This window comes from Pseudopodoces humilis, chromosome 22 (assembly GCF_049639895.1).
Source record: "Pseudopodoces humilis isolate 2021_Gansu_Grassland_sample_001 chromosome 22, ASM4963989v1, whole genome shotgun sequence".
Lineage (NCBI taxonomy): Eukaryota > Metazoa > Chordata > Aves > Passeriformes > Paridae > Pseudopodoces > Pseudopodoces humilis.
In genome coordinates, this window is record NC_142221.1 from 9049264 (window position 1) to 9063848 (window position 14585).

Sequence of the window (14585 nt, forward strand, 5' to 3'; positions counted from 1 at the left end):
CTTACATGAAAACTTGGGGCTGAGATCGCCTCCGCTGCCAGAGTCACACAAGGAGGAAAAGCCACGGGGGTGAATTCTGCAAAGCCATGAAGGCAGCCCCCATCTGAGCCAAAGAAAATCAACCCCTTTTCCCTCTTGCTGTACGATCACAATGCTGTTTGTTTTACAGAAACGCTTCTCTTTGTGCGTTCATCCAGCCATAAACAAGCCAGTGACCATTAAAGAGCGGGAGAAGTTCTGCCTGGCCAGCAAGCTGGGCTCCAGCAGGATTTTATGCAGGGAACATAAAAGCCAGCCCAGTAAGCAAGCTGGTCACCAGCTCAGCACAGGGCTGATGGAGCAAAACAGGCCCAGAAAGCACCAAGGAAGAGTTGGGTTCACAAGAAAGATGGAACCAGGCAATAAACAGGCAAGTTACTTCAGGTAATGAAGTGACTCCTCATGCAGAATGCCCATCACCTGGGACACAGCAATAAAATCAAATCTATGCCAGTCACCCCCTGAACCAAGCTGTAAAAAACGGCCAGAGGTGCCCTGGAGGAAGAGCTGATGTACCTTATAGCACACAGCCAGCCTGTGATCACAGAGATCTCTGCTCAGAAAGTCAATAACTCTGTGCCACCCAAGGATTCACAGCGCTGACAGAGCAAACCCCTCGCCTTACCTGTACCAACACCAGGCCACAACAGGGGTGTGCCCCCCGTGCCACACCGCCACGTGTGAGGGGACAGGTCAGAGGGAGCTGATGTCCCCCTGCTCCACACCAACCCAAAGCCCCCCTACACCTCACTAACACAAACATCCAGAGCCAATGTAAATGTTTTATTGGCACCTCACCACGCAGCGTGCTTGTACAACAACTGGAGTCAATCGGCTCATGCAGCACATACCTGCTGGTGCTTACACATTCCTTGGAAAAAGTGAAATCCAAGAGCCCAACCGAGCACAACTCGCACTGCCTTCCCCCAAACCCACTCACCAACACAGTGAACCCCTGCAAGGAGCACAGAAAAAACCCTCAGCCGAAGGAATAAAGGTGCACATTCCCTCCTCTCCATGCCACTTTGGAGGACCTGATGTGGCAAGGTTTGTTTGCCACCACTGGAATGCAAAATAAGTCTGAAAGAGGGGAGTTTGAGTTTAACATTCTTTCACCCTCCCACAATCCCAGACGGATCTGGGTTGAAACCGCTCCGAGCGGGTCTGAGCCCTGCGAGGTTCCCCCATTAATAATAATTAGCGCCCGAGCTCACGATGAGACGCGATCACGTGCCTGCCAATATGAAGGCTCAGCCCTGGCTGCAGCCCCTGCCTGCTGTCACCTCGTGTCACCACCCTGACGTTGCACAGGTCCCTTCTCCATGCTGGCCAGCCGGCCGGCAAAGGTCACCGTTCCAAACCCCTCCCCGCAGATCCGCAGGAAGCGTTTGAAGCCATCTCGTGTCAGTGGTTTAACTGCGCTGCTTTTTGAATCAATTCCAACAGTTTGCTCTCCATCCGGTCTCCTGGCTGCCCCAGCCCAGGGGCACGGCAAGGAAGCGATGGATTTGCCCTACCTCCATCCCGGCTGCGGGTCCCTCCAGGTCCTGACTCCAGGCCTATCCCTCCTCCAGCCACAAATCCATCTCACTCCATGGGTGCAGCCTCCACCCCGGAGCATGCTCAGTACGGGCTGATCTTCAGCCATTTCAGAGCTTTAATGAAATGTAAGCATAAGGAAGTGTCATTAGCAACAAAAAAAAAAAAAAAAAAGAGGGGGGGAGAAAAAAAAAAAAAGGTGCAGGATTCATCCCGATCCGGCCAACCTTCCTCTTCCCATCCTCTTGTCAAGGAGGCGAAGCTCTCGCTGCGGGGATCACAGGCATTTTTAGGCAGCGAGCATCTTGTTTTAGAACAAAAGCAAGGAAAATCCTGTCTCAGGCAAGCCTTGTGCAAAAGAAGCATTTCCCAGTGACATTCAAACCAGCCAATTTGTCACTCTGGGCCTTCCACAAATTACAATATTTTCATGAAATGCCATTAATATTATTTTTTCGCTCAACGGGCTTCAAGCAAGGCTTTTAGCTGGCAATGCAAATAGTGCTTCTCAGCCATCTTAAAGCTAAACCTACCCCAGTCTACCCTGAACTCCTTGAAGGTTATTTTAACTCCATTTGCAAGAAAGTTAAACAGCAGGATGAAAGAGAGGAAAAGAGACTGCAGTGTAACACACGTCATGCTACGCTTTCCTAAGGACCTGAATTTTAAGAGAGGTTTGTTTTTCACTCTTCAGCTCTGCAATTCCTCCATCATTGCCTTGTCCCCTCGATGCAGTAGGACTGTTTCAAGGAAGAATTAATAGAGGATATTTTTTTAAATCTTTCCCAGGTTTTCAAGCAACAAAATACGAAAGACACACAATGTCAGAGCACACCTAGGGAATAAAGCCCTGCATACTCTGAGTGATGTGCACAGGAGCTTGACTATTCCTTTAAAACTTGTATTTCCCCACATATCCTTTGCATGTCCCCTGCAGATCCCTTCCAGCTCACTGAACAACCCCACAAAGCAAAGACAGTGCAAAAGTAAAGCTTTCCCAGGACAAAAATTGGTTATTCAATCCCAACAAAGTTGGAACATATATATCCTGTTCCTCATGTTGGGCCTAGGCCAAAACCAACTCTGGATGTTGAAATCCGTGAATTGTGTGTGCTCTGCTGAGCCATGTTCGCTTCCCGTGGAACATGGGCACTGTCTGCTCCAGAGCTGGAGTTGGAGGAAAATTCACAGTGTTTCAGGAAACACCAGGGTGGCAGCTGAACACTGAACCAGCTTTTTTCCCGAACAAAACTTCCAAGGGAATCACAACAACACTACAGCCGTTCTGTACAACGCCACGAGCCAAGTCCTCGCCAAGATTTTCATCAGGCCCCAGCACATCTGTGCCAGATGCACTACGCAAACAACTCATGATCTTGTTCCCTCATCCCTTCCCTGATAAATTCAGCCCAGTCCTCAACACCAAGTCACAGCTTTTTAGCAAATTCTCTGGGCCCGTGTCCGCCTCGGGAGCGCCAGGCAGCCTGGCACGCCAAGCGCTGGCGAGCTGCTTTTTACTAAAATATTTTTAGAGCACAAAACATTTGGTAAAGTGACCCAGGATAAACCACATTACTTCAGTGTGCTCCTCTCAGACCTCTCCTCCTGCTGAAGGATCACCAAAGGCCATTTGGCCCCAGGCTGGCCCTTCCCAGGGGGTTCATCAGAGCCCTCTGTTCCCAGCGCAGGATCAATTCCCTCCGCGCCACCCTGGGCAATCCCCGACAACGCCCAGCGCCTTCACTGATTGATAAACCCTGCCAACAAATTCTATTCCCATCCTCTGCCTTGCCTGGAAATTGGAGGTAGTTTAAAAATAATATTCAGACCATAAAATCCTGAGGCATGTCTGCTGAATGGAGCGGTGTTTGCATCTCGCACAGCTCAAGCATGTCAAATTTGTTTCCTTGGAAACAAAGACCAATTTGCAAGCATTGCTTTCTTCCCTTTTTTTTATTTTATGTAGCGAAGACATCCATACCTGCAGCTCTTGTTGACACAAAGGAATTAAAGCAGATTCACCTACCAACAGGGTTCATAAGAGAATTATTAATGTATTTCACTAATGAACCATTGGTTTACTGCACTAAGGGAAAACCAGAGTTCATTACTATTTAAGAATCCCGTTTTCCCTCAATGGATGCACACTCGAGGCATAGCATTTGTATTGTTTCCTTGGGGACAGGTAGAAAAAAACCAGCAAAACCCAGAGTGATTTCCTTACCCTGTGCTAGGGATGGTGGGTCCCGTAGAGGAGCAATCTAAGAGGGAAATGCTGTCCTGCTCCTGCCACATCGCTCCGAAAGACACAGCTCAAACACACCTGCCTCCAACAAAGGCTGAAGAGTCAACACAAGCTTCGTAAAAAACAAAAGTGCTAACATCTTGTAGATATGTTTTGGCAGTTTTAAGCCCAACTTTTCCCCCAGACACACGGTAGGGAAGTGGGAAGCCAGACCTTCTGTGCAGCCATAACTCTTCTCCCAGACCCACTCCCACCAGATCCTCCTGGGGAAGGCAGTAAATCCTAAAGCAGTGACACACAACCTCTCTGCGAGGGCGTGAAACGGGAGGGAGGGCAAAAGTGTCAGAGCTGAGTTATCCATAGGCTCATTTACAAAGGGAATCAGTGCCCCCACCCTCTGGAGTTTAGCACCTCTCACAAATCCGTCAGATATTGCGAAAAACGGACACAAGGGAACAGCAAATAAAATTATGGCTCCTCAAATGCCCTCCCAGAGGTCATTCCCAGCGTGCCTGGGCTGAGGCTGGGTTGCAATCTCTACCTGAAAAGGTGACCTTTACATCCAAGGGAACAGAGCTCCAAACTTCTCCTGTTCCTGATAGGATCACTGGGTAGAAAAAGCCATGGGAGCTGCACAAACAGGAGGAGAAAATCCTCCTTCCTCCACATAAGGGACAAAGCCTCGCCATTCCCTGTCCCTGGAGAATCCCAGAGTTGTTACTGGACTGAGTGGCCAGCACTAAATCTGATATGAACTGTGGATGTTTCACACTTCAGGCCTTGCACTCCAGCATTCCAGGTATTCCAAAGGAGTTCCAAGGCCACTTTCCTGACTGAACAGCCTTGCTCTCCTCTTCGACATGTCCACAGTAGGACCAATCAATCACCTGGAGGGCAATCTGTAAACAAAAAGTACCATAAAACCCCAAACCCTGCAAATGTCCAACAGAACTCCACAGGGTCCCGCCCTCAGGCTTGAAAAATTCAATGTTTTTTTCAGTCCATTGACTTGAAGAGCACTCAGCATCATCAGCTCAAGGTTCCAATCTTGCTGCTGTCAAGGAATCCTGGAAACAAAATCCCCCAGACTACCAACAATGTGCATCCTTTCCCAAGTACAGCAATTTACTAAATTTTATTCCAACCAATGCCACAGCCTGAAGGAGTTTTGGAGACTATTGAATGACTTCTGGGGGAAGAACAAGAAAAGCCATCTAGTTCTTCCTCATCAAAAGCAAAGCAGATACTGAAAAAACATCTAAACATGATCAGGTGAAAAAGAGCCTGATAGATACATGGTGATTTGCTTAGGGATATTGTAACAATAATTAGGTCTTTATAAAGCAATTTATAATAAAAGATGGGAATAGTAGACAATATTAATGTATCCATTTTTAATCAATTTAAAATCAAGGTTTGGAGAGCTAACTGCCAAAAATTTCTGGAGTGGTCCTTCACAAAAGTATGGAGCAGAGGAACAGGGTACAGGAGAACTCGATGTGAAGTCATGCTCAGCTGCTGATTTACTGAGTCACCTCAACTGGCCAAGCTGGGCCAGCAAGGAATGTGTTTGGACAGCCCAGATGAGATGAGTCAAATTGAAATTCCAGTGAAGTCTGAGCACCTCAAGCTCCCTTGAATAAAATCCTCCATTATTTAAAAACAACCAGAAAACCCCAAACCACATAATGTACGTAACAAACACATCAGTATTTTCTCCCCCTGTCTGATATTCCCTTAACCAACATGTTTTTGGAGGGGAGGGGAAATATTTATGCAGAATAGTGATCTTGCAATCACTAAGGAGCTCTTTATGCCGGTTGCCAAGTTTGAAAGTGGGTGGATGCCATGTGGGTGAGTCTGTGACACCAGGACACAGGCCAGACTCATAAAAGGAGTCAGACACATTGGAATCAACCAACAGGAGCAATAAATTCCGAGAAGTTCCTTTTGTCAGATAACTGGGCTGCAAGTCAAAGCCCCTGGGGGCAAGGGCATGAGCTCGTTATGGGGTTTTAATGCAGATGCATGAAACACCTGGCAAAGGTTTGGGTGAAAAGATGGGATCAAACAAAAGGAAACTTGGGAAGGGAGGGAGATGACAGCACTTCCTATCAAATTTAACTGTTGCAGCTGTGGGAGGGATAATGAGCTGATGGATGCTGGAGACCTCTGAACTCAGGTTTGCATTTGGGGTGACATTCATGGGATTTCTTTCAATATCCAAAGCATTAAACCACCCTATTTGCTTGGGCTTCCAGAGCCACAGTGCTACAGCTTTGCTGTATTCTGGAGGACAGAGGCAAGGACAGCATGTGGAGCTCAAGGCTAAGACTGGCGAGCTCATTGTGATGCTTTCCCACAGGAAAGCTCTGTAGAACAAAAAAATAAGTTTTAAATCAAGGGTCACACACTGATTTTTGGGTGGCCAGTTCAGATAAAGTTCTAAATCTATTTTTAGAATCACAGAATATCCTGAATTGAAGGGACCCACCAGCATCACCCAGCCCAGCCCCTGTTCCTGCCCAGACCCCCCAACATCCCACTCTGGGCATCCCTGGAGCTCTGGCAGCCTCGGGGCCGTGCCCATTCCCTGGGGAGCCTGGGCAGTGCCAGCAGCCTCTGGGGGAAGAACCTTGCCCTCATCTTCACAAACCTCTCCTGACACAGCTCCACACCATTCTTCCAGAAGAACATCTCCTCCCTGTGTACAGACATTACAGCACGAGGCAAATGGTCAGTGCACTTTAAAATTAGGCAGTGGTTTCACAACAAAAATTAAACCACTATTTCAAAAATAACTTCTCTCCAATTTTCCCCCTATATAAAACCCATTCATTTGCCTCACAAGGAGGCACAGAGCTTCATTTTGTTAACATTTTCAACTGAAGGACCCAAAATACAGTGAAACACTAGGAAGAAAAAAACCAAACCAACCACAAAACGCTGCAATAACAAGCAGCTCTCAGAGCTGTGAACCAGAGATTGGGAAAGATGAACTTTGCAGAACGTCTGCCCAGCAGCCCCATTCCTCCTCTGCCCACTCTTGGCCACAGGAAACAGAATCTGTTTGGGAAGCAAAGCAAGGGAAGGCAGGATTCTACCAGGGAGAAATTCTGCATACTTAAAAAAAGACCATTTTTATATGTTATTATATAAGAAACAGCAAAGGGATGTACAGGGCCTAGACTCTTCCTCCCAGTGCTGATCTGCTGAATTCAAATGTGCATCAAAAGTATGGTGAACCTTTGGAAGTTTCTCTTCCACTCTCATGAAGCCTCACCCCAGAGGAAAAAGAAGTAGAAATCATTGGTTCTGGTTTGGTGATAACACCAGAGATAAAGTAAAATAAAACATAAAATATAAAATATAAAAATATAAAATATAAAAATATAAAAATATAAAAATATAAAATGTAAAATATAAAATTAAATATATAATATAAAATAAAATATAAAACATAAAACATAAAATAAAAATAAAATAAAATAAAATAAAATAAAATAAAATAAAATAAAATAAAATAAAATAAAATAAAATAAGACAGGAAATAAGGAAAAAAATAAATCCTGAGTATTTCTCTTCTGGAACAGGAAGCCAAATGCCAGCCTTGATCACTCCTGAGCCCCAGTTAAACAAACTCAAGGACTGCTGGAGTCAGCTTCCCTTCCTCCAGCAATTTTGCAAGCCATTAACTTGGTAACTCTGGAGTTTCACATGAAACTTTTCAGCAGCTGGATCATGACCTCAAATCCAGGCCCAGAGCAGTGCACCAAGGCAGCTTTGATAATGACTCTGCTGCACTTGGGGAATGGAGCTGCAGCCGTGTTTTCATGCAAAAGCCAAGAAAAACCAGCCAGGGAGGCAGAGCAGGGCCCTCCAAAAAAGATCTCCAGGATTCCCTGCCAGCTGAGGATACACAGCCAGGCCCAGGAGCAGAGGGAGATCTCCAGGCTTCCCCACAGAGCACTTCTCACACCTACAGCCTGCAGGATGACCCTTCTCCAGACATTTTTTATAGGAGATTTCTATAAGGAGATTTTTCTGCAAGTTTGGCCTAACTTGTCCTGCACAGCTAATGATGCTTCACTATTAAACACATATTGCATCCCATCAGAAAATTCAGTTTTCAAACAGCTGCCCTTATCCCACATGGAGAATGAACTGTTAAGCAAGTAGTGCAGCAAAACCAGGAACCCAACTTAAAGATGAAGAGAAAGACCCCTTGCAGCAAATAATAAAAATAAAGCTGGTGGGTAAAACAGGGGGTGGCACTGACACCTCCTGTTGCTCACCACATCCCAGTGAGTGCCCCAGCTGCCCCCCTTCAAAAAACCCAGGCTTTACTGCTAAATCAAACCTCCCAAAGTTCACAGAGTCATTACGGTCTGAAAAATCCCCTAGGATCATCAGGTCCCAACATTCCCCCAGCCCTGTGGCCACCACTAACCCATGTCCCCAAGTTTTTGGGGACACGTTGTTTGAACACTCCACCTGTTCCAATGGTTGGCAACCACTGAAGAATCATTTCCAGGAGGAAATTCCTGCTGCTGTCCACCCTGAGGCCGTTCCCTCTCCTCCTGTCCCTGTTCCCTGGGAGCAGAGCCTGAGCTGTCCCCTCCTGGCAGGGACTTGTGCAGAGCCAGAAATTCCCCCTGAGCCTCCTTTGCTCCAGCCTGAGCCCCTTCCCAGCTCCCTCAGGAATTCTCCAGCCCCTTCCCAGCTCCCTCAGGAATTCTCCAGCCCCTTCCCAGCCCTGGACACATTCCCTCAGTGCTGGTGGGACCCTCCATGTGCTGCATTCCAGAGCCACAAAACCCAGCCAAAATTGGGATTGTGCTGATTCCCTTCCCACTCTGGAGCTCTGCCTGCCCTCCCCAGTGCTCCCATTTGCTTTAGCAAAGGCATTTTCAGCAGTGACCCCATTCCACTGTGCCTTATTTCTGTGCTTGCTTTCTTCCATCATGAATCATTAACCAACCCCATTTATCATCAGATAGTTATATATATATAGCTTGACTTTTTTATATATTGATTTTTTTATATATATATATGTATATATATATATATATATATTTGCATATGCTTGAAATTAAAAGAATAAAGAAAATTGCACTGAATTCAGGGTTTGGAGGGGTTTTTGATTTGTTGTGGTATGTTATTTTTTAAAACAAAGCTGCAAAACCATCCCACAGAAAATATGAACTTTATACTAAAAAGGGAAAGTCAAACTTGTTTGAATTTCGAGCCTACCAACCTCCCACCCTTTTGATGTCTGACAACAAAGAGGTGTGAATGCTATCAAATCACACACAGGTACAGGCAGAATCATCCTGCTCTGAGCTCATTTTGATGCAGCACAAGGTGCCATTCAAAAATCCCCAAAACCCTTTATATACCACATACCCCACTCCCCTCATTTTTAACTTTAAATGAGGGTTACAAAGGCACCGGTGTAGAATTGATTTGGCAATGGGTCACATTTAAAATCAAACAGCCCCTCCTTCCCCATCAGAAACCCTCCCATGGGGATATTTTCTATATCTCATGTACCAGGATATATGATACATGTATTATTTTCTATATCCCCATGTCCCAGGGCACAGGCAGAGTTTCATGGCTCTTTGTGCCACCCCCTCCCACATTCCCAACTGCAAATTCCCTCCTTGGCATGGCTGCATTAAAGCAGGAAGAAGGACTTGCCTTACCACAGGACAATTAAAAACTTGGGGGTAGGGGAGGAAAATAAATAGGAAATAAATCCTCAACAAGCCAAGGTGTCCTTGCAATCCCTGCTGGGAAGGAGCCCTCCTGCCACAGCATTTTACAGCACAGAGGCTCCATCCTGCAGCACTGGGACAAACCAGCCAGGCGAGTTCAGAGGTGTTTTGTCCCAGGAAATCTCCAGGAAACCCCAACAGAGCAAAGCATCAGCAGGAAAAACCTCTTAGGGCAAGTTTGGGGTGACAAATCCCTCTGGCCACGGTGGTTTTTTTACATTCCCAACAGGGATTTTGGAGGCCCACAGCATGGAAGGGGGTGAGGAGGATGCTCAAAGGGAGCAGCATCCTCCTGGCACAACACAAATCCATCCCCATCCCACGGTGGGATGGAGGAACCAGGATGGCACAGACCTGGCAGGGGCAAGGAAGCAGCTTGAGGAGAGCAGGGATAGTTTTTAAGCACTCTTGATCATTCCTTGGAATAAAAAAAAAATTAAAAAAAAATTTGCTCCTCGAACGATTAAAATGTGCAAACATTTTGCTTGGTGTTCCGACTGCCACATTTAATATTTCAAACAACATCCAGGCCAATATTGTTGCTTAATTTAACATAACTGGATCCTGAATGCATTTCTAACAGATTAAACCACAGAAATATCCACATGTTTTAATGAGGATTTGGCACTACTCGGAGCCAAACACATTTTAGCAATATTTTTGGACTACAAATTCTTTCATAAGAGAAGAAAGCCCACTGGTAATGGAGCTGCATTCCCTACATTTCAAGCCGCTTTGGATTTATGTAAATTGAAAAAAACTGAAATATTTAGTGCCATTATAATTCAAGCAACATCTGGACAATTTTCTTGGCCTCGTAAAAGATTTCAGTCAGCTTTGCAGAGGCTCAGGCCATGTTGCTCAGCAGAATGGCTCCTTTTACATTTGCATGCTTCACTTCCATTCTGCAGTTTCTATGCCAACAAGCATTTGTAACTCTTTAAAAAGCACATTTGGAACTGGGGGGAGATGGAAGATTGGAAATGTGATAAAGATTTGTTTGTTTTGGGGGGGGTTTTGTTGGTAGTGTTTCTCTAAACCTAAATCATCTTTTTTTTATTATTTTTTATTTATTTTTCTTTTCCCTTTTTCAGCCCTAAAAACCTCAGAAAGGCCCAAAAACCATCACTGCAGCCATGGCAACTCTTCCACCTGCTTCAAAACGCAGCAGTGACTTGGTAAGAAGAGTTTGTTCAGTCAATTTGATGTATAAAATGTATATATAAATATATTGCTCCAGTTTTCTCTCTAAAGAAAGGCTCAATAGCAAACACCACAAATTTAGGTGTCCATCTCCTACTGCAGCATCCAGGCCCGGTGTGAGTTTCCAAATCCCAAGGAAAAATAAACAGAGAGAAGCAGCTACAACTGAATGCCACTCAAAATCCAGCAGTTTGATTTTTAACCAGATTTTTGGAAGGAACTCCTCCCCTTCCTCCCCACCCCCAGTCCCAGACCTCCCAGATGGCTCAGATTTTATATTTAAAGCTCATGCTCAGCGCTGTGACATCACAGGTGCGAGGAGATAAAGGAAACCACAGCCATGAAGAGGCACAAAGAGCATTCAGAGCGAACAACAGGAATGATCTTACAAAACTTGGAGAAAAAAACTGTATTTCTTAATACAGATAATAATTCACAGCCTACATTGTGAATTCCTCTCCTCCTGAAGTCCCCAACAGGACCAGGATGGAGCTGTCACGCTGGGATAACAGCAAAGGTGCCAGAAAAAGGTCCTGGCACAGGTGCCCAGAGAAGCTGTGGCTGCCTCTGGATCCCTGGAAGTGCCCAAGGCCAGGGACAGGGATTGGAGCAGCCTGGGATGGTGGAAAATGTCCCTAAACATGGCAGAGGAGGGACTGGATGAGTTTGAAGGTCCCTTCCAATCCGAACCACTCTGGGATTGTGTGATTTTCTTGTCCATGAGCTGCAGAGGATGGAAACCAGAACCTGCTGTGATGCTGCCAGTGTTAAACGTTGATTCACAGGCTCCTGGTGGGCATCCATCAGCCCCTTCATCCCACCTGCCCTGATGTGCTGAGGGCACAGCACGATGGAAATGCTGTGCAATAATCAATCCTAACCACAGGACCCAGAGAAAAATCACAGGATCCTTAAGGCTGGAAAACACCTCCAAGATCATTGAGTCCAACCACCCCCATGTTCATCATTAATCCGTGTCCCCAAGTGCCACATCCACGTGGGTTTTGAACACTCACAGGGATGGTGACTCCACCACTGCCCTGGGAAGCTCCTTCCAATGCTTTACAATGCCCAAATATGATTTACTTCTCCTCCTTCAGCTAGACAGGACGCAAGGAAAGGCAGCCTTGGTGCCCTTGGCCAAAATGTTTAACATTAACCAGCTCCTCCTCTCCCTGCACAGCCACAGACAATGCAGCAACTCATTTCAGCACCAGGCCAGGATTTAGTTCTGCAGGAAAGGGATCAGGATGAGATCCAGAAAAGGCAAAAACCCTCTCAGGGAGGAGCAGGAGACAAAAGGACAAGATTATCAGTACCGTGGTGGGGACTAGATAAAAGTTACTGATTTTCAAAAGCTGTTTTGTCTCCTGGGAGCTGTAACAGCCCCAAACACAGGTCCCAAACACAGGTCCCAAACACAGGTCCCAAACACAGGTCCCAAACACAGCTCCTGCTGCACAGAGCCATCCAAGAGCAGGAGCAAAGGCTACAGGTGCTCAACTCCTGCCATTTGAAAGATGCCTACAGGCACATGGCACATGGAATGCCTGCAGCACAGGGAAGAGCTCATGCAAAAATAAAGCCATGAACGCTCATTTTTCCAGTCCTGGCCATGCTGTAAGAAGGGGTAGCTCCTCCTCTGGCTCAGCTCTGGCCTCTGGTTTTTCCTGCCACGATTTCACAACCTTTGCCATTTCAAAAGCCCTTGTGGCAGCCACAGCAGCAAGCACGGAGCTATTTTCCACGAGCGCATGACTGATACCTCCAGGCTCCTCTCCCCACGTCGTGCCCAGGGAGCTGACACTGCCCACAGAGCAGGGCCGTGGCTGCTGGAAAAAATGCAGCATTTTCACCTCCTTCAATGAACTGTATGGGTGTGTACTAGCTGGAAATACAGCTCCATCTGGGATTGAAAAGATTGAGTTGAAAATACTGAAATCAACAGCAGCTTTCGACAGACAGGAGCTGGCCGGTCTGGGATAACGTCTTCCATCCCATGCACGAGCCAAAGGCACCAACAGCAAGGAAAAGCAATCCCTGTCAGCTACAGAATGAATAAATCTGGGCAGGTTTCTGCTGCAGCCCACACCTACACCTTCCCAAGATGTCTGAACAGAGAGAGGAGAGAGATCTCACCTACTAAGAGGAGGGAGAGTGATTTGAAATCAAAGTCTGTGGGGACTGGCGTTAATGAATTCCCCTGCCGGGTTTATGATGTTTAAAGGAAAACAAAAGATTGCTGCATGCAGGGCAGAGCAGCTGAGACCTGGGCAGGTTGTTCACACACCTGGTTTTATATTCCCTAAGCTCCCTCTAGGCAGGAGAGGCTCCCTGTGCTCAGGGACACTCAGGTGATGAGCTATAGCTGTCTCCTGGAGCTGGATGCTGTTGAGATGCCCCTGTTGTTCTCCTGCTTGGGATGGCAGCTCAGAAGTGGCTGGAAATGCAGCAGATGATCTCATGTGCTCCTCAGCTAACACAAATACCCAGGGGCCACGGGTCCTTCCTGCCCAGCCTTCTCCCTCTGGGTCCCTCATGGGATTGGAGGTGGCCAAGCACGACAATTCACTGCTGGAGTAAGTGCTACAGAGAGATCATGAAAACGAATTAACTCCTGCCCTCCTCTCTTCTGGGATGGATTACATTCTGCTCCTTCAGAGCAATTTCACAAAAGGGGAGAGGGAAACATGGATTTATTCCCATGTGGTTTCTCGTGTGGACACACAACACCGGAGCTGCCTCGTGCCGCAAGAGGACGAATGAGCCAGGGCTCATCCAGGTGTGGCTGCTGCCAGCAGCTTCTCCCTGGATACACAGGAGATGAACTCCACTGTCCCTGTGCCTGGATGTGCCTGAGGGGACATGAATGACTGGGCAACAAACCCTGGTGGCTGCACACGGCTCTCATTTACCACACTGGGCTTTTCTCTTCACCCACCCTCAGGGCAAACCCCCACTGGAAGCACAACCATCCCCAGCTCCAGGTTTTTACCTATTTCCCAAAGCTTGCTGGGGTAAAACAGGAAAGTAAAGCCCTGATGCTGACCTGGAGCTGGAGCTCTGTCAGTGCTCCCACACCACCTTCCCCAGAGCAGCCCTGGGATGAAAAATAAATGTGTTGGGTGATAAAACACAGAACTCCCTTCCCCAACCAACGCACCCACCAAGGCACTCATTTAGCTCTGAGATTCATCACTGAATGTTCCATCACTTTGGAGCCTTTTAAGGAAACATTCCAGCATTTTCCCATAATAATCAGGTAACTTTTTTTTTTTTTAGCCAGACAAAGTTAAAAATAACCAAGATCCAGGTAGGTGTCAGTGAAAAACTCCAGCAGGGAAAATCTTTTCCCATCACACCTGTAAGGACAGAAGTCCTTGCCCATCTCCAGGCACTGTCCCTGCAGACAAACACAACCAAGCCCAATGACAACTCTCCCCATTAATGCTGGGTAATTTTAGGGTCTCAGCTGCAGGCAGCCCATCTCTCTACAAAAATCCTACCTAAGACTTGCACTATCTACCACAGCAGGCTTGACCCCGTCTTCAAATGCAGAAGCAAAGAAAAGAACCCCTCCTAATCCTACAGAACCCAGAGCAAATAACACTCTGGGACTGTGTGATACCACCCTATTAAATACAAACATGTTCCTAACAGTAGCTCAGTGATTTTAAGCATTCACCATCTTTTCATTTCAGTTTTAAGCACTTTGCCTGGCAACTGTCTGAAGGGCAAACCATTATGGAAATAGGAAGACAATTAATTTTCCTTTATTC

The 14585-nt window shown here is 46.6% G+C and overlaps 1 protein-coding gene across 10 annotated transcripts in view; it reads right to left on the reverse strand.

Annotated features, from left to right (window-relative positions):
• LOC102099526 (histone-lysine N-methyltransferase EHMT1) overlaps positions 1-14585 on the reverse strand; it is a 108198-nt gene that overhangs the window by 67546 nt on the left and 26067 nt on the right. Inside the window, exon 1 of one of the 10 annotated variants that reach the window (XM_088065745.1) lies at positions 1557-1579. The exons of the other annotated variants lie outside the window; for them this stretch is intronic. Within the exon in view, the coding sequence (XP_087921871.1) occupies positions 1557-1562 (6 nt within the window). The 5' untranslated portion in view covers positions 1563-1579. Of the gene's footprint in view, positions 1-1556; positions 1580-14585 lie in introns of those variants that run through there. 10 annotated transcript variants of the gene reach the window in all.